Source organism: Verticillium nonalfalfae (assembly GCF_003724135.2).
Source record: "Verticillium nonalfalfae strain VnAa140/NRRL 66861 chromosome Unknown scaffold_6, whole genome shotgun sequence".
Taxonomy (NCBI): domain Eukaryota; kingdom Fungi; phylum Ascomycota; class Sordariomycetes; order Glomerellales; family Plectosphaerellaceae; genus Verticillium; species Verticillium nonalfalfae.
In genome coordinates, this window is record NW_021167231.1 from 139316 (window position 1) to 161863 (window position 22548).

Sequence of the window (22548 nt, forward strand, 5' to 3'; positions counted from 1 at the left end):
TGGGCAATCATCGCTGGCCTAGCTGGCTGAACAACCACCAATCTGTCTTCTGATCTGCTTCCATCCTCACTTGCATTGTGGTATTGCCTGTATGACTCGTCGAGCCAGTATTTTGGCCGGCCGTTTGTGGCCTTCTCGGTAACCTGATTACAAGGCAGGCCCTCGGGGTCCAACGCCGCTTCCCGTAACCTCTTCAGCCTCGACCTCATCGTCGTCTGCCTCTTCCTCTCCTTCCACATCCTCGTCCTCGTCTTCATCCTCGTCATATCCCCCTGCTGTCATTTCAACGTCCGTGTCCCTGAGAGCATCTGCTTGTCGTTTTGATGGCCCGCCGAAGCGATTAGCCCCGAAAGCCACGTAATCGTCATCGTCGTCTTCTTCGTCGTCTTCCTCCTCATCGTCATCGTCATCATACTCGTTACCCGTCTCTTCGGCCTCGCCTTCCATGGGAACGTAGAAGCTCCGGTCGGCATACGGCGATCTGCTCGCATCATTCTGGCCAGCCGACCCTGTCAATTGCGCCAGGATGCTTTCCTCTTCCTCATCTTCGTCTGGTTCTCCGTCCTCCTGCAAAATGCCACTCAGGTTCGGATCGATTTTGACATGATCATCTTGGCTGTGATCTGACGTCTGCTCGTCTCTGCTGGCTAGGGCGCGGGCCGTCTCATGTGCGGAATGGTATCTATTCGGCCCGCTGCCTCCTTCGAGCGGCTCGTCGTCTTCGCCATCGACTTCTGCCACGCTTTTGAGCCGCGGCCCGCGCTTGTTCTGCCCAGGCACGCGATAGTCAAAACCGTGCGTCTTCTTTTTCTTGGGTTGCTTCCAGTTTCGACCGTAAATCTCGCGCATTTCGTCGTCTGTGAGCTTCAGATCAGGGACAGGGATCCGCACGGCTGACGAGTTAGGCGGGGGCGTGGTGTCCCGCACCTCAAACACTGCATCGAACGCCTCATCAGGGAACTTGCGCCCAAATTGAACTGCCATCATCTTTGTCTTCATAACAGCTTTAAGTTTCGCCCACGTGGCTCCGTGGAACCACCCGCTCGTTAAGATGCTACACTCGGGTCGCACGGGCGACTCGTTTACGATCCGTGCAATGACTGGGTCGGTGATGTCACAGACCTGCCAGATCTTGCCATCGGACCAAAACGATTTGCCGTCAAAGACGTGGCTGTTAAAATTGTCGCCCATCTGCTGTCGGGCTTCGGTGCGGATACTGCGAAGGCCTTGCCACGTCTCGCCGGCATATCCCGGCTGCAGCTTGCGTAAATTGAAGATGACAGTTTGGTATTTGCGGAAGCTTGGATCAGACCGAGGATCGACGCCGTACTTGATGATGGAATCACGGAACGGCCCACCCCGAAACTGATATCCTGCAAAGCCCGCACAGCGCTTGACGATGTGTGCGTTACGAACCTTGGTCCCGAGGGCGTTCAGGAGCGATCTTCGGGTCCATATCGGCCTGTCCTCCATAAGCTCCTTGGAGAGAGTGATGCACATCTCGACCTCAGGGTCACCGCCATCATACTCGAACTGCGGGCCCGTTGGCACGGGGTACTGGTCGGCACTGAGGAAATAGCCGACCAAGACAGGCATTTGTGTGTTGACCAGTGTTTGCTTGCCACTAGGGTCCATCTCGGGACGCACGTATGGATTCTGCTCGTACGTATAATTGAACGGCAGGGCGGTTGTAGCCCATTGTGGAGGTGGGATGAGCTCAACATTCGGACCCAGGTCTGTTCCCTCGTTGAATTTGAACTCTCGCATCTTGTTGAGGTCGCCAGACATGACGCCCTCTTGGAATCTCTTGATAAAAGGCGACTCGTCCATGTTCCATTGAAAGTCAGCTGGGCCTGCGTCATGTCAGTCATGGGCCTGTCTACCAAGCACGCGGCGTCAAACCTCGAAATCGGTGCGTGCCCTTCACAAGGCCAACCGGCTCAACACGATAGTCGTCGATGTTGTCTTGTAGCTTCCGCCGTAAGACTCTTGGATTATCTTCTCGTGCCTTGGAGCATACGTAGGACGAGGGTGCATCCACAGCCCCAGGCTCCATCGCGTTCGACTCGCCCTCGAAGGGGCCGCTTGAGCCTTTCTTACGTTTCCTCCCTGTCCTTTTGGGAACAGTGATCTTGAGCACAACGTTGTGTGTAGCGGCGTTATGCGACATGACAGGTCTCCTGAAAGGACTCTCCGGGTTGAGATAGAAGGGGATGCTCAGGCGATCCAAGTCAAGCACGTTCTGGAAACTGGTGATTCTTCCAAACGCCTTTTCAGCCCGGTCCAGATTCATGACAATCATGGGCACTTCGACTGCTGATAGGACACGCTTGGGAATCGGGTGCCTGCGCGCTTCGTCATCAAAGATGTCGCTCTCTGAGCTTGACGTGGATTCCGATTCAGATGAGCCGAGAATATTTTCCGACCTCGCTGCTGCTTTCGCCAAGGCGTGCTCCATGGCACCCTTTCGCAAATGGTCGGCCGGCCGATATGCGGCGTCGTTGGGATTCTGCATCTTGCATGCAGTATGGAAGATATGTTGATGGATATCAATATCGTTGGTGCTCGAGGATTACCCTCGTTTACACATCTCTGGACGATGCCACTGGGCGCCGGGGAGCTCGCTCGCTTGACGTGCTCATCTCCCACTGAGGGAATGCAGCTCTTGCACAGAATGAAACAGACGGCTTGGCTGAGCAGGCTTTCATTAGCTATAGGGTTGTCGATGAGCCAGGCTTACATCGGACGGGCAAGAATTGCTGAAGAAGTAATTGCCGAGCATACAGTGTCTCGCCGCCCTTCGACAACGCGCACTGTAACTGGCCCCAATCGAAGAAGCTGCCAAATCCCGTGATATCTGGCCCGTGCACCAGTCCACCAAACACCCCCCACTGGCCGCGTGGGATCGTGTCCAATGTACCTCCTAACAGCTTGGGTGCAATCTTTACCAGTGCATTGACGAGAGGGAGATTGGCCAGTACCTGCCTCCCTCAATCCCCCCCTTCCCCTTCCACTCCCACTACCTCAATTTGCCGTCGCCAAGTGCACCTAAGGGGGTTCCTCTTACCGTTACCTGTAGGTGTTCCTGAAAGTCCGGATCAGCCCCAGGTGTGATCAGCATCGACCTCGATCCTGACAACTACGTACAGACAAGCCTTTTCATTTCTTTTCGTTTGATTCACTGATCTTTTGCGACCTGCCGCGCACGACAAATTGCCGGATATCCCCCGGCTCGTCGTCGAGGTGCCTTACGCTACCTACCCAGCTTAGGTACCCAAGGTACCTACCTAGGTACTAGAGGCTAGCCCCATATCTTACCACGAGTCCCCTGCTATTCCACAGGGCCACCCGGCTCTCAGCTCTCCCAAAGGTACCTACATAGCCAGGAGACAGAGAGAGAGCACCGGGGGTCTAGTTGGCTCCGTGTTGTCGCACACCTCACGTTGGCCCCGCAAACAACTGCGACTCCAACTCCCAGCATTCTCCCCGACAACACCACTTCCGCAGCTCAAGCCCAACTCGAGGTCGAATCAGGCCAAAAATACACCAAGGGTCTCCCCCCCTTTCGCCTGCCCTCGCATCCCACCTCACCTCGCCATAATTGTGCATCAGGCCTTCCTTGAGTGCCTTCGCCTCCCAAGCCGAATGGGTGTGCTTCTCTCTGGCGCCCCTCATTGAACACCCGCCTCTGGCTTGGCCTGTGCCCTGTAGCACCACCCATCATCATCCTAACCACGTCAAACTCCCCGACACTGCGGTCGCACGTTCGCGAGGCGAACTCCATCCCCTCCCCACCGAACATTCAAACGCCTTCCCCCCTCAACCCGGGAGCAAGGTGTCTCCCATTGACTCCTGCCAATATTCTGCTCCTTCCTTCACAAACCTGTCCATCGAATCAGAAGGCGGTGTCATCGTCACGACAGGCCTGAACACCTACCCTCTCCGTGTCGCGATACACCTGTCGGCCACCATCCAACACGACCTCGCGCGACCGCAATCATCTCCCAACAAGCTCTGGCTACCTCTTGTGCCTTTCTTGCACCCGCCAGCCTTGCCTGTATACCTACCTTGCCGTTGCCCCTCAGCTGTTCCCGCACCGGTGCCTGACGCAACGAATCACCCCTCGGCAACCCCCGTTATCAGCGTTCGTCACCATCAAATACCGTACTGAGGTGTTCTATGAACAATATGAATCGCTTCAGCCAGCGCGTTAAGGTATGCTCCTCACTCCACCTCCGTACGAACTGCCCACTGATCTTGTTGACGAACTCGGTACAGGCCCAGTTGTCGCGCGGGAAGGACCCCAACAAGCCCAAGAAGAGCAAGGACGCCAAGGATGGTGCCGCCTCACCTTCGTCCGTGGGCTCGGGTCGCGACGCAAACCAGTCCCCTGTGTTGACGCCTTCTTCTTCGACTTCTACCCTGAACGACATTCGCAACAAGCCTCTGCCCAGCGGCACCGCAACCGACCACGGCGCACCGAACCAGCCGTCACCTCTGAGCAACCAACAAACCGCGGGCCAGGATCGTTTCGGTGGCACCTCACAAGCTTCCAATGGCAACGGTACCCCTTCCCGACTCGGGGCTCTACCTCCGTCCGTCGTCATCAGCCCAAGCGCTCCGGTAAGATACCCCCCTCTCTCACTATCAGCCCATGCCCATGAATCCAGGCGTGCATTCTTGGTCCGCTGCTAACGACAACTCCACTGTAGCACGTCCCCCCTCCTGGCGCAGCAGAGACTATGCCACACGACCTGGCACCCCCCAAGGCGGGCACCAAGTCGCTGATGTTCGACCGCCTTCATCAAACACCGAAAGACGTGCCCGAGGGCATGCGGACGCCAAAACGCCAGCACTCTTCGCGATTCGACATCTCAGCGGATCGCGAGCTCGAGAAACTGCCGGGCTTTCACGAAGTACCTCCCAATCGGCGCCAGGACCTGTTCATGCAGAAAATTGATCAATGCAATGTCATCTTTGACTTTAACGATGCCAGTGGCGACATGAAGTCGAAGGAGATCAAGCGACTGGCACTGCACGAGCTGCTCGACTACGTGGCCAACAACCGTCAGGTCATTACAGAACCCATGTATCCGAGGGTCGTCGAAATGTTCAACAAGAACTTGTTCCGTCCCATCCCGCCCCCCATGAACCCCCAAGGCGAGGCTTTCGATCCGGAAGAGGATGAGCCCGTGCTGGAGGTAGCGTGGCCTCATATTCAGGTCGTGTACGAGTTCTTCCTTCGCTTCATCGAAAGCCAGGACTTCAACACGAACATTGCCAAAGCCTACATCGACCATAGCTTTGTCCTGCAGCTACTGGAATTGTTCGACTCCGAGGACCCTCGTGAAAGAGACTTCCTGAAGACCACTCTTCATCGCATTTACGGCAAATTCCTGAACTTGCGATCTTTTATCAGGCGCTCCATCAACAACGTCTTTTTCCAGTTCACTTATGAGACAGAGAGGTTCAACGGTATCGCGGAGCTTCTTGAAATCCTGGGCTCGATCATCAACGGATTTGCTTTGCCGTTGAAGGAGGAACACAAGACCTTCCTCACGCGAGTTCTGATCCCCCTGCACAAGGTCAAGAGCTTGAGCATGTACCACCCTCAACTAGCTTACTGCATTGTGCAGTTCTTGGAGAAAGACGCATCTCTAACAGAAGAGGTAAGTTTGTGTCGGCGCGTCAGCCACCGTATCGAGAGCAAAGAATAGCGCTAACCGCTGCAGGTTGTTCTCGGTTTGCTCCGATACTGGCCCAAGACCAACAGCACCAAAGAGGTTATGTTCCTCAATGAGGTGGAGGATATCTTTGAAGTCATGGACCCTGCCGAATTCGCCAAGGTTCAGGAGCCCCTATTCCACCAGCTTGCGAAGTCAGTTGCGAGTCCGCACTTCCAAGTCGCCGAGCGCGCTTTATACTTCTGGAACAACGAGTACTTTTGCAACCTTGTCAGCGACAATGTGGAGATCATCCTCCCCATCATGTTTGCACCCCTATACGAGAATTCCAAGGGTCACTGGAACAGGTGTGTTCCTCATTTGGTATCCCGTAACTGCTTGAGCTGACAGCCTTATCAGGACAATTCACGGTATGGTGTACAACGCTATGAAGCTTTTCATGGAGATCAACCCCCAGCTCTTTGACGACTGCTCCCACGACTACACTGAGCAACAAAACACTGCTGTTGCACGCGAGACCGAGAGGAAGCAAAAGTGGGACTCAATTGCCAGCCTTGCGAGCCAGAGGAAATCCACAAATGGCACCGCTGGCCCCCGAGAGCACACCCCGTCTCCAACAGCAATGTCTCAGTTAGCTTTGTGAGCGGCGCATTCATTGCAGAACTCGCGGGCAGAGACTTTGGCCCGGACAACGATGGATGTCAAAAAAGGAAGGGATCCATGAGGCCACACAGTAGACCGTAGACATGGAATAGGAGCATGTCAAGTATACGTTCCGCTGGCACGATGCCCAGCTTTCGGTATCTGAAAGTTACAGGATGGGTGGTTAGGCCAAGTGTGCAGAACAAGAATAACGTCGCTCGGTTTGGGCTTCAGAATTATTAGCGCTGAGACTGCATTTCATTTTAAACAACTGTCTGAACTGCTCGAAGGCTGTGACACGCATTCTTGACAAGCGCTACCTCCACCGTCCTCTGCCCCTGTCGTGGCTGCCGCGGCTGCTGTAGCCCCCCCTCCCGTACGACTGCTGCGGCTGACTATACTGGTGCAGCGGTGGCGGCGGCGGCGGTGGCGGTTGTTGCTGGTGCTGCTGCCAATTGGCCCCCGGACCCCCTGGAGGTGGTGGTACGGGGGGGAACCAGTTCGGCGGCGGTCCGCCCATGCCCAGGTGAGGCGGAGGCGGAGGCGGTGGTGGCCAAGACCCTTGGTGCCCAAAGTGTGCAAACTCCCCACCGCCAGGGCCGGGCGGCGGAGGTGGGAAGGGCAATGGTGGCGGGAAGGACGGCGGAGGGGGTGGCGGGCGTCCGCGTTGCGCGTTGGCTGTCGAGTCGTAGTGAGCGTGGTCGTCACGGTCCCGGCTACGACTCAGACCGGGGTCGTGATCTCGCGATGTAGAGGATGGTGAGATGTATCGCCGAGGGGGTGTTCGAGATCTCGATCTACTATAAGACTGAGGCCGAAATCGTCCTCTTGGCTCGGGGCTACGTCGTGCGGTGTCACGGTTCCGGCCACGACTGCGACTTCGGCTGCGGCTCGGGCTCGGGCTGTTGCGGGACAATCTTCGTCGCTTGAAGGCTGGCGGTGAGTTGGTGCGACTCCTTGATCTGTCTCGAGACGGGCTCCTCGAGCGACTGGACGCCTGCGAGCGCTCGCGGCCACGGCTCATGGGACCCAGCTTGGCGTTTTTCTTTCGCTGCTTCATCTTTTCGCAGAACCCTCGCGACCAGCCGTAGTATGTTGTGCCGCCAATGATGTCCCCCGTGATCTCATCGATGATGACCTGCTCCCCCATCTCGTTCCGGTCCACCAGCGAGTCTTCGTCGCCCGTCGCTTCCTTGCTGTAGATGCTCTCCACATCTTGGAGAAGATTCTTGACGGCCTGTGCGAGGGCCTTGTCGGCGGGGCCGGATGCTAGCTGAAGAGGCTTGATCATGTCGGGGTGCATGGGCTTCGTCGAATTGGGCGTCAGGTGAGGGAGCCAATTGGCCGCGGGCAGGTCATACCACGACAGCCGAGGGTCGCCGTGCATCGAGGGCAACAGGTATGGAGCCTCCCTCCCAGATCTTGCACCGCTGGCCTGGCCAGAGCTGGCTTTTGCGTCGTCGTTCGTCGTCTGGGCGGCCGTGAGGCTCTGCGGATCTGCTCGCAGGATGTCCCTCAGGTCCTGAATCAGACCAGGTGAGAAGTAACGCTCTTCATCCCAGAGTGACAACAGGCTGCCGAGCTTGCTCATATGCTTTGGACTGTTCTGGAAGCTCGCTGCTTGGCGGAACAGGCTGGGCAAGCTGCCCTCGATCTCCTTTGCAAAACCAGCATTGTGCTGCCGGCTACTTGTATGATAGATGACGTCATTCAAGACATAGAGGATGTGCAGCTGCCTGCGCTTCGCAGATGGTCTCCTGACGCCGACGGCAGCATCACCGGTCAGGGAGCTCGACAAGGCTACCAGATATTTGCCTAGGGCTGCGACGCGTGCCGGCGATGCGCATAGGTGGTCAAGGATCCAGCGCTTGCATTTCTAGAAGCGTGGTGGTTTAGTCTCGAAGCTGGCGACGGGAGAAGCGCGTATCGGCACGAAAAGGGGCCGAATGAGCGGACAGGGCAAGTCAAACCTGAACGTTGGCAGGGGAGCATTTCGAGATGGCATCAGAGAGCAGGGTGTGGAACGACTCGATTTGGGGGCGGGTCAGAGGCGTCGGCTCTTTGCGGAAAAGGACGGCGCTGAAGTTGACCTTCGCGATGGCCAGTTGAGGGGTCGTCATCGTCAAGGAACTTGCATGTCGACCGTATCGTGGTTCTGGGCAATCGCGCCTGTGTCGTCGTGCGGCGCGGCTGCTTGTTGGAATTGCTAGCCTGAAGCCTGGTGAGGTGCATACACACAGTCGGAGGAGATCCGCGAGTGGAGCCTTGGACCCATAAAAGAGCAGATGCACGTGATACTGATCGCACGAATTACCATTCGGGCGTCTGACGTACCTTACATGTACATGCGTCACACAGCTCCGGCCATCGGAATGAGAAGAACTTCCCCAGACGCCCCACTAGCAGCTTGGCTTGCTTGCTATTTCCTACCTATCCAAACCTTTTCCTCCGAATCGAATCCACGTTATTTTGAATGACTCTCTAGTGGCGATTACGCAGCTGAATCTCACCCTGACATCTACTGAACATTTCCTGCCGACCGACTCATCAATTGATTGATTGACCTGGACAACATCAACAATCATGTGCCCGACTCCCGATCAAGCTCCGGCCGCGAACGGCCATGCCAACGGCGCGAATGGCTCGAACGGCTCCGCCAACTGCATGTCATACCCTGCCCACCTATGGCTTCCTCGCTCACCGGAGAGGATGAGCGTTTGCTAACATGTACCACAGCCCACCCTGGATTCACGGCCATTCCCGTAAGTGTTACCCTCCAGTGATACAGGCGAAAGCCTTACATCAATGTCCATTGGGTCAGAGCTCTAATCGCCTCGTCCGCAGACCAAGCAAACGCACTCCAGCCCCTACCAGCCTGTAGGCGACTTCCTCAGCAATGTTTCTAGGTTCAAGATCAGTGAGTCTACCGGCGCAACAAGACCAAGATTGACGGGCCATGAATCGTCCTCGAGTAACACGCTTCTGACACCATGTGCTCCCGGCAGTCGAGTCCACCCTGCGCGAGGGCGAGCAGTTCGCCAACGCCTTCTTCGACACAGAGACCAAGATCAAGATTGCCAAGGCCCTCGACGATTTTGGAGTCGACTACATTGAGTTGACATCCCCCGCGTCCAGTGAGCAGTCGCGTAAGGACTGCGAGACGATCTGCAAGCTCGGCCTCAAGGCTAAGATCCTCACCCACGTTCGCTGCCACATGGATGATGCCCGTCTGGCCGTTGAGACTGGTGTTGATGGCCTTGACGTCGTTATCGGAACATCTTCATATCTTCGGGAGCACTCGCACGGCAAGGACATGACGTACATCATCAACGTGAGTTATCCAAGTTCGATCGGGTGTCTTAATGCAGCCGAAGCGTTCACCTAGTCAATGACATGACGCTGACAACCTGACAGACGGCCATTGAGGTCATTGAGTTCGTCAAATCGAAGGGCCTTGAGGTTCGCTTTTCCAGCGAAGACTCCTTCCGCTCCAACCTCGTCGACCTTCTCTCCGTGTACAGCGCCGTCGACAAGGTTGGCGTCACGCGTGTCGGTATCGCAGACACAGTGTCAGTGGAATCCTGTTGTTTGGTGCCGAGTGTTTGCTGACCTTCTCTTAGTGGCTGCGCATCCCCCAGACAGGTCTATGACCTGGTCAGGAGTAAGTTGCGGAGCAGCACATCCCTCGGCTTGGAGAAAACTGTCTGACAACGTTCCCTATAGCTCTTCGTGGCGTTGTCAAGTGCGACATTGAGACCCATTTCCACGATGATACTGGCTGTGCCGTTGCCAACGCCTACTGCGCTCTCGAGGCCGGTGCTACACACGGTGAGTTTCATCACAAAACATGGTTCTCTCTGGAAACGATACTAATCAGATTACTCATCAGTTGATACTTCCGTTCTTGGTATGTCCATGCCTGCCATGGCAAAGGCTCTGCAGTGTCTTAGTGGCTCATGCACCAAGGTGATAAGAAACATGACACTGACGTTGTTGTCTAGGAATCGGTGAGCGCAACGGTATCACCACTCTCGGTGGTCTGATGGCGGTACGTGTTGAGATATCCCGATACCTTGAACTGTGAGCTGACATCTTTTAAAGAGGATGGTTGTCGCCGATCGCGAATATGTTACCAGCAAGTAAGTTGGATGCTTGGTCCGTCCTGCCTCACCCTGAGGCTAATGACTACACAGGTACAAGCTCCACAAGCTCAAGGATCTTGAGAACCTCGTGGCCGACGCTGGTATGTCTTTTTCCCTGCCCATAATACCACTGTTTTGCGATTGTTACGAAGCAAGGTTGTTTGAGCTTTCAACCCCAACACCTGAGGTTCATCGGACGTTGCCTTCAAACCCAATCGCAGTTCGCGAATCGTGAAAAAATCATGAAATAAAGGCTGACTTGAACAGTCCAAATTAACATCCCGTTCAATAACCCTATCACCGGATTCGTACGTTCTCCCCCAAACCTCAAGCTCCTCCATTATTTGAGTCTAACACAAGCGTCAGTGTGCTTTCACCCATAAGGCCGGTATTCACGCCAAGGCTATCCTGAACAACCCCAGCACCTACGAGGTCCTGAACCCCTCCGATTTCGGCTTGTCTCGCTGTAAGTTAATCTGCTATCGCGACGGAGAGCTTTGCTGACCTTGCACCCAGACGTCCACTTCGCGTCTAGGTTGACTGGCTGGAACGCCATCAAGAGCCGTGTCGAGCAGCTTGGCCTGACCATGACCGATGCACAGGTCAAGGAGTGCACCAAGAAGGTCAAAGCCATGGCCGACGTGAGGCCGCTCGCTATTGACGACGCTGACTCCGTCATCCGTACCTTCCACCTGAACTTGACCTCGGACGAGGAGAAGCCTCTGCTTCCCGATCTGACCTCTGAAGAGCATGCCAAGTTTGTGCAGGCCGAGAAGGAGATCGCCGCTGAGCCTGAGAAGAGATCACTGGATACCACTGAGGAAACAAATGGCAGCGCTGCCAAGAAGGTCAAAGTCTAAATACGCTGGGGATGTACAACAGGCGCCTAAAAGGGGTGGACAGCTCCCACAAGTTTGAAATCATGTACGTTTGTCACAGATACGAAGGGAAGAGTTGCAAAAAGTTTACAGTCAGCTTGCTCAAGATCTCAAGATGTGGTAGCCATTGGAAGCGTGGTTCCTTCACGATTGATTGTATGAGTGTTCGAGCCGCTACCAATGCGTGACGGAGGGAGCTGGTGAGGGGTGGAATTTAGGGCATGTTGACAGTGATTCTGTTGGCTTGTGTGTAGATCTGAGTAGAAGAATGTCCGGTATGGTGAAGAGTGTTTTTGGTGTAACTGATCAACGGGAGCTAGCTGCTTAATCTCACATTGCTGCCGACCAATCCCCTGCACACGGTTGCATGGTTACCTGCAACGTTGACGTTGTGCACACCGCATCGTCAGCGACGACCGCTGCATGCGCTACCATTGGGCAGTTTGTGAGATAAGACCAAGGCGTGCTTGGCAACTCGAGACTACATCCCCTCACAGAAGGGAAGAAGGATAATGAAATGTAGAGGGGAGGCTTGGGTCGTTAATTCGTAGCGCCACTATCAGCTCGCCGTTTCTAAAGAGAACGTAGCAAATCCGCATTAATAATTGTACAATCACCCCGGGCACCGTATTCGTCCCAGGGCAGCAGGGCACTCTAAACACGACGTTTCTTCCACCCGTTTGTGTGTGTCTGCAATCAGGAAAATCGGTCTCCCTTCGTACTCCTGAATGGCGCAGCACTCTCATACTTGCTCTTCTCGAAGATTCGTTGTTCCTCCGTCGTAGGCGCATGGCGCGTCGGCGCAGGGTCGGCGCCAGCCTCCTGGCTGGGAGAGCCAGCCGTGTCGGTGCGGGCAGGGCTGGCGGCCGGGGTGCCGCCCATTGTCGCGGACGAGAGGGGCCTGCTGGGGACGTTCTCGGAGTATTCCATCGACTCGATCATCTGCTTCTTCCTGCGCTGGTCCTCAAGCCTGGTCATCCGATCGGCGTTGATGCTCTTCTTCGCGAAGTAGTATGCGCCTCCGCCAGCTGTCGTCATTGTGTCAGCAGTCTGTGTGTCCTAGGATCAGGCCTATCAGGTAGCGTACCAACACAAAGAGAGCCCCATCCGAGCCTAGAGTCGAGAATGGTCAGTTTGGCAGGCTCACGGGTTTGAGCGCACCAGGCATCACGTACCAGAATGATTTGACCTACGCCATCCTCAGGTCAGTCATGGCACAACACGTGAGGTCATCGCCGGGTGGGTCTTACGTTGTTCATCTTGTGTTTGCCGGTGAATTGGCCGTTCTTGTCTGGGTTGCGAAGAGACGAAGGAGTGCGTAGAGGAGGAAAAGGTCGAGCGACGGCGACGAACGGGGCGAACGATTGTAAAATGTTCAGTCGTTCCGAGCGACATGGATTAATGGGGTGATATCGACGACTTCTCCCATGGTCCAGCCATTCAGATCCCGCCTGAACCGTGCGTGCTTCCCTTGAAGACCCCACCCCACCTCCGGCTCCGGCTGGCTTCGCCTGCTACCTAAGGTGCCTGCCTACCTACCTACCTAGGCGGCAGTCATGGTACGGGACTGGGACTGACATTTAGGCTTAGTACCCTGCCTGGCTGGTGACGGGGCCATTGATGGGCGAATGCACGCGATGTTGGCGATTTACAGGGGGGTTCCAGGGTGAGGTGACGCAGTTCTGTAGCCGGCTGAGGCCCTGTGGCCGCAGCATCTACCTACCTCTACATGTACCTAGGTACCTAGGTAGGTACCCTCGCTACCTACGAGTACCTCGCGCCTGCTACGAAACCAACTCAACAGCCCCGCGCCGGGCGGGGCTCGAGCTGAGGCGCCCTGGTCCTTCCTGGCCGCGGGCTTTCTACCAGTGGCTCTTGAGCTCCTGCCCAGCCAGGGTCGATGTGCCATCAGGTGGTACCCACGGTACTTGCCCACCTAGGTAGGTACCTTGGTACTTTTGCCAGGCACATCAAACGGCTTTGCCCAGTTCGGCCCAGCGCTGTGGGACCCCAGCCCAGTGACGCTGTCGAGCGGGAAACAGCTTACGACAGGCGAGGCGGCTGTTCAGGCGTCGCCAGGACACGAGACTTTGACAGCAACTGGAACATCCGACACTGCCACAGCCCGCCGATCTCCCTTTCAATGCCGACTGTCCTCAACAGGCAAATGCCCACGCAGACACCAAGCGATACGAAATTACCATCACAGTAGACTCGCACAATCCACAGACCACACCCGACCATCAGCTCTCTCTCTGTCTCCCAGGAACAAGCCATGTCCTCCGAGTAGCCTCTGCCCCCCCCGCAAGCTTCAACTCTAAACCTAGAGATATCATTATGATCGACCCTCCAGTGCGGCCCTATTCAACCTCATCGACTTTCCAAATACAATCAGTCTCGTCCTCCCAGGCAACATCTAGTCACGGACGTCATTCTGCCGGTGGACTCCATCGCTGCTCTGGTGGCTCACTTCGCGTCCCTTGAGCTCTCAGCGCCAGTGTCCGACCCTGGGTATTATGGGTGTTCTCGATTTGAAACCCCGCTGCCGACCTGACTCCCCCCTTTCGTAGCCACAGCATGGCGCCCCCAGAGGAGAACGGGCCTGATGGCTCGTCGCTTGTGAGTCCCAGCTACGTGCTGATGTGCCTGTCCATGTGCTGATAGCATCGCAGAAGCCCGTGTCGTCGCTACGAGCCAAGTTCGAAAACCTGCAGATGGCCCATCCCCCCGAACCAGGCGTCGGCCCCTCGCCCCCTCGAACAGTCTCTCCGGCGCCCAAACCAGAGCGGTTGCGCGAGGTCAAGACAGCGCAAGAGAACATGCATCATGCGCCCGCACCGCGGCCGCCGCCAAAACCACGAGCCGATCGCGGCAGTGTATCTGCAACACATCTCCCCCTCCCTCACCATGAGCTTGACCTCCGCGCCTCCACGCGTTCACTTGGGCCACCGCCTCCGCTGAGTCCAAAGCCAACGACCATGGCCCCGTCCGTCATGATCGAGCCTCCTCATTCTCCCCCGAAACACATGATCGCCAAGTTTGCTCGGGATGATGCGCCAAGTCTCCTGAACCCCGACTATATCGTGACTCCTTCGACTCCGTCCGTACCCTCACGTTCCTTCAAGATACCAAGCCGCACCTCTACGCCCACACTCGAGCCTCGGAAGTCGCCTATGCTCACTGCTTCGCGACCACCATCGCCGCCTCCGCCTAGGAGGTCCGGGGAGATGCGAAGGGAAAAGCCACCACCGCCGATCAGCCGAAACGAGAAGCCCCTAATTCCAGCACAACGGCGAACATCAGTTTTCGCAGATCCGATACGATTGCCAGAACCGAGGCGACAGCCGCAAGAGACCTCTCCGTTCAATAGTCCGCCCAGCAGCCCGGGAAGTCCTGGCGGGGACACACCTCCATTGCCTTCAAGGCCAAGACCGCATGTTGCGCAGACAGATGTATTACGACCCAGGAAGCTAGATCTAGGGTTCGAGCCGCCTCCTCTACACCATTCGCTCGTGACTAAGCGTCAACGCGACAACGATCTGGGCATGAGGGAACAGATGGCTTCTCCGCATATGAATGAACAAAAACCAGCGCTTCCGACACGGCCATTATCACAGATCGAGCCACCGCCTCGACCTGCGCCCTTGACCTCCACGACGATGATGCCCCCACCCCGGCCAGCGCGGCAGGGCTCCGCTATGATTCCCACGCAGGAAGCAGCAACGCCTCCGAAGCGTATAGTCTCTACGCCAACAACGGGCGTCATTCCGCCCCCAGCTCGGATACCTGGACGATCAAATACTGTTGTTGACAGGTCCCTTGACAGGAGCGCTCCGCCAGACGTGCGTTCTATTCGCACATCTGCTCCTGCACAAGCATCGTCGGCCCTTCCTTCTACCTCCAATCCCGCTGCCCAGCCGCCTATTACAAAAGCAGACGGCGTCAACCAAGGCTCCACGTACCCCGATCCCTCTAACACGAATCGGAGAGCCCCCTCGGTCAAGCAAGGTGTGCACGAGGTACCTACCAAGTATGACACACGTGTGTTCGATGTCTGCGGGGATCTTGTTTGTACTACAGGTCTGCTCACCCGAGTCTGGAGTCTTCGCGACGGCGAGCTCCTCGTAAATCTTGCACACGGCGAAGGCGTCAAAGCTACATCCATCGCGTTCAAACCTGGCTCCAACGTTGACGAAGAAGGGCAACGGTTGTGGATAGGAACAAATATGGGAGAGATCCTGGAAGCCGACATTGCCACACAAACCATCGTAGCCAAGAAGGCTACGGCCCATGCACGACATGAGGTTATCAAAATTTATCGGCATTACAACGAGCTGTGGACACTGGATGAGAGCGGCACGCTTGCTATTTGGGGTCCGGATGAGGATCATACGCCGAATCTCAATGGGAACCCGCACCAGACCTATCGACTTCCTCGGACACACGCGTTCTCCATGGTTGTAGGTGATCTTCTATGGCATGCAACCGGCAAGGAGATCCGGATCTTTGCACCTACTCTCGAGGGCGAGACACAGTTTCAAGTCCTGATTCGGCCACTCGTGCAAGACAGTGCCGGGGAGGTCACTTCCGGGACGCTGATGCGGACACATCCGACAAGAGCTTTCTTCGGGCACGTCGACGGCAAAGTCAGCATCTACAACACCAAGGACTTTTCTTGTCTTGCAGTACTGAGTATCAGCGGGTACAAGATCAACTCGTTGACGGGTGTCGGTGATTACATTTGGGCTGGTTTCAACAACGGCAAGATCTCCGTTTACGATATTAGCCAGACCCCATGGACGATCAAAAAGGAGTGGCAGGCACATGAAAACCCTGTCGTCAAAATCGTTTCCGACCCTTCTAGTTCCTACAGGATAGATCGACTGCAGGTTATTTCCCTCGGGGCCGACAACGTCATCCGCGTATGGGATGGACTGCTACAGGAAGATTGGCAAGAGGACGAGATGAAGGCGCAGGAAGCTCAGTACTGCGACTTTGAAGACATCAAAGCTTTGGTCATGACTTGGAATGCTGGTGCATCCACTCCTCATAGTCTTCGTTACGCGGACCAAGACGCTACCTTTATCCGCAATCTGCTTCAGTCGAGCGACTCGCCCGATATATTGATATTCGGTTTCCAAGAACTTGTCGATCTTGAGGACAAGACTGCTACCGCCAGTAAGTGAACTCTGACTTCCTTCAGTCAACCGTTATCTGACACAGAGCAGAGCGTTTCTTCAAGTCCAAGAAGAAGGAAGGGTCAGACCAGGAGCGAATGAGCCACCAGTACCGAGACTGGCGTGATTTCCTGATGAAGAGCCTTGACGACCACATGCCTCGGCATGATCTGTATCACTTGCTTCACACAGCCACGCTCGTCGGCCTCTTCACTTGTATTTTTGTGAAATCCTCACTTCGAGATCGGATCCGCAACTTGAGTGCCTCCGAGGTCAAGCGTGGCATGGGAGGCCTACATGGGAACAAGGGCGCCATTGTCGTTCGCTTCCTTGTTGATGATACTTCCATGTGCTTCATCAACTGCCATCTAGCTGCCGGTCAATCGCAGGCGAACAGCCGGCATAACGACATCGCTGCCATCCTGGAGACACCGCTTCTGCCAGCTGAACGGGATGCCAACAAACGCATCGACAGTTACACCGGCGGCGGCGACGGAACCTTGATCCTGGACCACGAATTGTGTGTGTTGAACGGGGATCTCAACTATCGCATCGACACCATGTCACGGGACACGGTTGTAATGGCAGTCAAGCAGAACAACTTGGCCAAGCTACTGGAGCGAGATCAGCTTCTCGTAGCCAGGCGGCGTAACCCTGGCTTCCGTCTTCGAGCTTTCGAGGAGCTGCCGATCAAATTTGCCCCAACGTACAAGTATGATGTCGGCACGGACGATTACGACACGAGCGAGAAGCGCCGTTCACCTGCTTGGTGCGACCGATTGCTGTACCGTGGCCGAGGGCGCATCAAGCAGCTTGACTACGTGCGTCATGAGGTTCGCGTATCAGATCATCGGCCTGTGACTGGACGTTTCAGATTCACCGTAAAGCGGATTGATCCTAGAGATCGGGCCGTTGCATGGATGGACTGTCAGGTTCGTTTCGAAGACCTCCGGGCGAGGGAGGAGAATAACGAAAAGTGAGTTTCTCTTTTGTTTGGCCCACTGAGACGACGTGCATCATGCTCATTCACCACAGGATGGCATACCTCATGCACGTAATCGGGTACGACACAGCCACAGCCAAGTCTCTGGCAAAACCTCGAAGGGATCGGAGTCCCAGTAGGACGCGAGCATAGAGGAGAGGTAACCATTGCCAGCTTGGCAATTGACTCAACAGTCGGTAGGGAGAGGTGGGAAACAAAACGGCGGCACGACATGGGACTGGGACTGGGAGGGTCGGATCTTCATTGTGCTTTGAAAAAGGCGACACGGGGCGCAGATAGACGGGCCGCAACACGCTCGAGGATCAGGAAACGGGGAGGGCGTTGCACAATAGAGATGGTGACGCAACGGTTTGGTCGCTGTCACATGGAGACGAGGTACGCGGTTGGCTGGGGCGCCAGCCAGCGTCCAAAGATGAAGCATATCAACCAGATGATGAATAGATTTTTTGTTTCAAAGCTTGAGCTCCATGTTCATACTGCTCGCTGCGGATGTTTGCGTGTGGTTTTTGCTTGGTAGATTGCGACGTGAGCGTTTGACTTTCTCATCGGCGCCGATATGGCAAGCAACTACCAGACAACCCTTCTCGTAACTAGCATCAACCACACTGACGGCCACTCACACCGCATCGAGGGTCCGCCACGCAGACAGGCAGGTGCACAAGGTCAAGCATCGGGGAAAACTAGCAATTGGCCCAATAAGTTTGTATTCTGTTCTTCAACAGGTCTAGCAGAATGATAACCCCAGCGCAGCAGCTGGGGAGAGAAAAACGAAAATGAGTCTAATCATACGGTGGTACTGTGGGCCTTTGCTCTCTCAATCCACTCTTCTTCTTTTTTTTTCGAGGATACCATGTTTTCAACGCGAGTAGACGCAATCAAGGAAAGATCCCTCTTCCGGGACAACATGGGGTGCGAAGTGGCGCTTCAAAGGCCAAGCAGAGCACGGGCGCCCGGCTCGCTGCAGACGTAAATAACGTCGTGGTCGTCGGAGAAGCCGTTGAACTTGGTGGCAGAGCACTTGGTGTAGGCGCCCATGTCCTCAAAGTAGAGCCAGTCGCCAACATCGAGTTCGTGTTCGAAGGAGATGCTCTCGGTGATGCGATCAATGCCGTCGCAGGTGGGGCCCCAGACAGAATAACGGGTTCCCTGGCCTTCGGGGCAGGCGTTGGCGGCGGGGTGATCGAAGAGAGTACGCGCGCTGGTGCGGAGGACCTTGGCGACAGGGTGCTGGTGGTCGAACATGATGGAAGAGAAGTTTCCGTAGAGACCATCGTTGACATAGATCATGTAGCTCTTGTCGTCGGCAGGCGTAGGACCATCGACGGTGCGACGGGCAATGACGTTGCAGGCAATGGTGAAGGCCGAAGACACGTAGTAGCGACCAGGCTCCGCCATGATGTTGACGTTGCTGCTGGGAGGGAAGTACTCGTCGAGAGCGCCACGAAGGACAGCCGCCATGTCTTCGAAACTGTCGTCGCAGAAGCCGCCGCCAATGTCGAGCGTCTTCATGTTGAAACCGAAGGCGCGACCCTGCTCGAACACGAGGTACGAGTCGTGGACAGCCTTGTAGAAGGCCATGGGGTCAGAGGCACCCGAGCCAACGTGGAAGCTGACGCCGACAACGTTGAGACCCAGGTCCTTGGCGAGAGCGAGGAGCTCTCCCGCGATCTCCTTGGAAGCACCAAACTTCATGCTGAAGCGGCACAGGCTGGACTCGTCGTCGGTCATGATGCGGAGGAAGAGCTCGGCGCCAGGGTAGAGCTTTGCAATCTTGTAGAGCTCATCGGCATTGTCAAAGGTCATCTGCTTGACGCCCTGAGTCTTGACGTAGCGGAGGTACGAGTTGGTCTTGCAGGGCTGGGCGTAAATGATGCGCTCGGGGGCGAGGCCCATGTTGAGGATCTGGTCAATCTCCCACTTGGAGGCGCAGTCAAAGCCGGTGCCGAGGGCAGCCAGGAGCTCGATGACGCGGGGGTCGGGGTTGCACTTGACGGCATAGAAGGGCTTGACGCGAGGCAAGTTGAGCTTCCAGCGCATGTGCTGGCGGTAAACCTCGCCGAGGTCGGCAACGAAGAAGGTGTCCTCTTCGCCGGCTCCGCAGGACTCCGTGTCGATGCTCTCGACACGGCGGCGGAGAGCCTCGCCGATGAGCTGCTTGGGCGTGATCACGGCATTGTTGGCGGGGGCGTGATCAGCGTATTGCTGCTTCGCCTTCAGGATTGTGTGGTAGCTACGATCATAATTGATGGTAGGAAGGGCATATTGCTCAAGAGCGACAGTTGCCATAACCATATCCGTGAAGTTGACTGGTTGGTCAAGGACGAGCGGTTAACTTGTCTGGTGGTGTTGAAGCCTGACGGTCAAGCGGGTCCTAGGGTGGCCGGAAGCGGTAGCAGGCAGATCCCTCAGCGATCTGGCGAGTTCTCCTCGACTCTCCCTCGACGAGAGGAAGAGGCTCCGAGTGCGTCCTATGCGGCAGCTGATCGGGTGTAGAGTCGACGGGAGGCGTCTGTTGAAACAGAACGTCGAACAGGAAGAATTCGAGTTTTTGCTTAGGCGTGCGCAGGGGCGGGAGGGGGGATGTTGTTGGTGATGTGGAAAGACTTCCGAACGCTGAAATCTTGATCACTGACGAAGCTGACGGCCGCGGGAGCCGTGGTGCACCTGTTGCCTTTGAGACGACCAAAGGCGAGTCGGGGTTGGAAGGGGAGAAATCTCCGTACTGTCGAAGATCTGGACACCCCAACTTTTGTCAGTCTTGGTACTCTTCAAGTGGCGTGGCCCGTCATGGAAGAAAGAAAGGGTCTGTCTCCGGTGATGATTCTGGCGCGTAGGGGGAAGATTCTGGCACTGCGTGACAGGCAGACTGTGGGAGGCTTTCCGGGAGGCGAAGGTGGTATTTTCAAGAGTCATCCGCTCGCTGTGTGTGACCCAATAGACCTGTCCTTTCGTGCCGAGCCTTTCCAGCCAGGCGTGCCGTCGTGTGCCGACTATTCATGCCTCGTGTGTTACGCAGAACGTTCGGACTTACCCAAAAGATTTTGTTTGCGGGGAGCACCTCGAAAGCTGAGACAGCTGCGATGCGATTGATGAGGCGAGATGGTGTTGGAAGCGTGTTGAGCTCAAAAGAGGTGTTTTGGTCGAGGACAAGAGCCAGCCGGGTCAAGGTCGTGGTGGGGTGGCAGGAGGCGGGAGGTTTTTATTCGGTAGCAGGCAATTCTTAGGTCAGCGCGGCCGGTCGTGGTAACGCCAGGCAGGGCTAAAACTCTTCAAGGCCTGGCGCTGGGGTGTGCCTGCCCAAGCCCGTCTGCCCCTTCCCCCTGGTATCTGTTGCGCCTGCCAGGAAAGAGTTCGCGTCCGCCCAAGGTACCACGTCTCAGCCCCCCTCCAATGACGGAGCGTTACCCGCCTGCTAGGCCCCTTCGGGTCGATCGGTCGTGTGCCGGTACCCAATTATCTGTTTTTCATGATGCGTGCCAACCCTCTTGCAGCCCACCAGGACCCAGACGGTTCTCGACCGTTGCCATATCGTTGCTCCACTGGCGAGCACAGGTAGGTACATGTCGTCTGGCCATACATCGCGAAACGGTACCTGGCAAGGAGACACAAGGTCGAGGGCTTTGTACATCGTGATCGACCGCTCGCGGAGCCGCCAAGGATGCCCTCGATCTCCCAGACGGGATACGGCGAGACAGCCTCTGCAGCAGCGCCTCCTATCATGTGCATCCGAAATGCCACCCTCCCTCTTCCTCTCCTCCAGACCGCAACTCGAGCGGGTCACCACCAATAGACAAAACAGTACGATGGAACCGCCCAGGAGGCCGCCCTGCCGCATCTGACCAGGGAAGCTTTCGCTCGACCTGCAAGAGCTCCAGAAGCTCGAACCTCATCGACAGACCGCCAGTCTCTCTGCGCCTCAACACCATGTAATCCCGTGAAGAGAAATTCCCTCATCTCCATCAGACAGGACAAACCACCCATCCGGACGTCTCCCCGGAACAGCCTGTCCACCCTCCTTCGGGGAGCTGCTCAGACCTGTCTCTGCGCTGTCCTGCTTGCTGTCCTGCTTGCTGTCCTGCCTGCTCGAGGTTTCCTCCCTCCCCGCCTCCTCCATGGTCGTGCCCGTCGTGGGTCTCTCCGACCGGCTGTCTTTCCCGGTTCTCGCACATGCAGAGCACTGCCAGGGGGGGAAGGAAGGGAGGGGGGGCAGGAGCGCGCTGCCCATCGCACACACAGCTCGAGGCCACACACTCTCAGGCTCGCACCCTCCTCGGTCCCCCGGCCATCGGGCACCGTGGCCCTCATCGAGAATTCTCCATGACAGCTGGGCCCGGGATGCTCCGCCAGACGAGCGCAGAAAATGGGGATCCGCCCGTGTGCAAAAGGCTGCATTGCACTTGCGCACCGCTTCCATGAATTGCGAATTGGCGTGGCGGGGTCGTGACGTATGCGGGGCACATCCGTTTTCCTTTACTTTCTTGGTCCCGTTCGGCCAGTCCGTTTTTCTTATTTGGGTACTCTTTGTTTTTCCATTTTCACGGAGCCATCTACGGGACCTAGTGGGGACATTCGTCAACGCAGTCTTACTGCCGTCTCACCGTGCAATCCGGGGTGCCTACGTGTTCTTGCGTGCGTGCCTCACTTCCTGGATTCATCGCGTTGTCCCGTCGGAAAAGAATTCACTTGTGTCATGGGGCGCAAATTGTGTACTCTGCCACTTAGTCTGATGGTCCAAGACTGCGGACCTCAGGTCTGAAAAGGCGAGCGCGCCGGTTGCGGTGGCACCTCCCAGCACTTGCGAGCCAGGAGAGGCCGCTGACCCCCTGGCGTCCTTGCGGGTTGCTATTGCGTTTTGCTGTGGTCTCTTTGCCATGGAGAAGAATGGGCAGGAAGACGTATCGTATAGAAACGCGTAGGTTTGGTCATTTCACGGACAGAGCAGATGAGAGAGCCTCCAAGAGTCCCAGCACTCGGAGAAGGGGTATTATCCTTGGGGCCATGATGATGGTACAGTAAATGGGT

The 22548-nt window shown here is 56.3% G+C and overlaps 8 protein-coding genes across 8 annotated transcripts; 3 read left to right on the forward strand and 5 right to left on the reverse strand.

Moving 5' to 3' along the window:
• Nucleotides 1-147: 147 nt before the first annotated feature.
• On the reverse strand, nucleotides 148-2515 carry TFC1 (tau 95 subunit of transcription factor TFIIIC; the record flags this gene model as incomplete). Its single annotated transcript, XM_028641559.1, has 2 exons — nucleotides 148-1853; nucleotides 1903-2515. The coding sequence occupies 2 exons, from the start codon at nucleotides 2513-2515 to the stop codon at nucleotides 148-150; spliced, it is 2319 nt and encodes a 772-aa protein (XP_028498684.1).
• A 1664-nt stretch (nucleotides 2516-4179) lies between these two features.
• PPP2R5D (Serine/threonine-protein phosphatase 2A 56 kDa regulatory subunit delta isoform) lies at nucleotides 4180-6327 on the forward strand (the record flags this gene model as incomplete). The annotated part of the gene is made up of 5 exons (XM_028641560.1): nucleotides 4180-4215; nucleotides 4279-4623; nucleotides 4713-5669; nucleotides 5733-6031; nucleotides 6084-6327. 5 exons carry the CDS (start codon nucleotides 4180-4182, stop codon nucleotides 6325-6327), a joined length of 1881 nt encoding a protein of 626 aa, XP_028498685.1.
• A 315-nt stretch (nucleotides 6328-6642) lies between these two features.
• Nucleotides 6643-8446, reverse strand: D7B24_007451 (uncharacterized protein; the record flags this gene model as incomplete). Its single annotated transcript, XM_028641561.1, has 2 exons — nucleotides 6643-8202; nucleotides 8297-8446. The coding sequence occupies 2 exons, from the start codon at nucleotides 8444-8446 to the stop codon at nucleotides 6643-6645; spliced, it is 1710 nt and encodes a 569-aa protein (XP_028498686.1).
• A 463-nt stretch (nucleotides 8447-8909) lies between these two features.
• On the forward strand, nucleotides 8910-11328 carry LYS1_3 (Saccharopine dehydrogenase; the record flags this gene model as incomplete). Its single annotated transcript, XM_028641562.1, has 14 exons — nucleotides 8910-8988; nucleotides 9063-9088; nucleotides 9171-9243; nucleotides 9332-9657; nucleotides 9741-9895; nucleotides 9947-9987; nucleotides 10050-10154; nucleotides 10216-10275; nucleotides 10328-10374; nucleotides 10428-10465; nucleotides 10520-10569; nucleotides 10736-10776; nucleotides 10835-10934; nucleotides 10985-11328. The coding sequence occupies 14 exons, from the start codon at nucleotides 8910-8912 to the stop codon at nucleotides 11326-11328; spliced, it is 1485 nt and encodes a 494-aa protein (XP_028498687.1).
• A 714-nt stretch (nucleotides 11329-12042) lies between these two features.
• D7B24_007453 (uncharacterized protein) lies at nucleotides 12043-12964 on the reverse strand (the record flags this gene model as incomplete). The annotated part of the gene is made up of 5 exons (XM_028641563.1): nucleotides 12043-12374; nucleotides 12434-12459; nucleotides 12522-12535; nucleotides 12597-12637; nucleotides 12925-12964. 5 exons carry the CDS (start codon nucleotides 12962-12964, stop codon nucleotides 12043-12045), a joined length of 453 nt encoding a protein of 150 aa, XP_028498688.1.
• Nucleotides 12965-13923: 959 nt separating this feature from the next.
• On the forward strand, nucleotides 13924-17805 carry D7B24_007454 (uncharacterized protein; the record flags this gene model as incomplete). Its single annotated transcript, XM_028641564.1, has 5 exons — nucleotides 13924-13965; nucleotides 14019-16524; nucleotides 16575-17499; nucleotides 17559-17585; nucleotides 17802-17805. 5 exons carry the CDS (start codon nucleotides 13924-13926, stop codon nucleotides 17803-17805), a joined length of 3504 nt encoding a protein of 1167 aa, XP_028498689.1.
• A 645-nt stretch (nucleotides 17806-18450) lies between these two features.
• SPE1 (Ornithine decarboxylase) lies at nucleotides 18451-19818 on the reverse strand (the record flags this gene model as incomplete). The annotated part of the gene is made up of 1 exon (XM_028641565.1): nucleotides 18451-19818. The coding sequence occupies one exon, from the start codon at nucleotides 19816-19818 to the stop codon at nucleotides 18451-18453; it is 1368 nt and encodes a 455-aa protein (XP_028498690.1).
• A 79-nt stretch (nucleotides 19819-19897) lies between these two features.
• Nucleotides 19898-21053, reverse strand: D7B24_007456 (uncharacterized protein; the record flags this gene model as incomplete). The annotated part of the gene is made up of 2 exons (XM_028641566.1): nucleotides 19898-20259; nucleotides 21023-21053. 2 exons carry the CDS (start codon nucleotides 21051-21053, stop codon nucleotides 19898-19900), a joined length of 393 nt encoding a protein of 130 aa, XP_028498691.1.
• Nucleotides 21054-22548: the final 1495 nt, after the last annotated feature.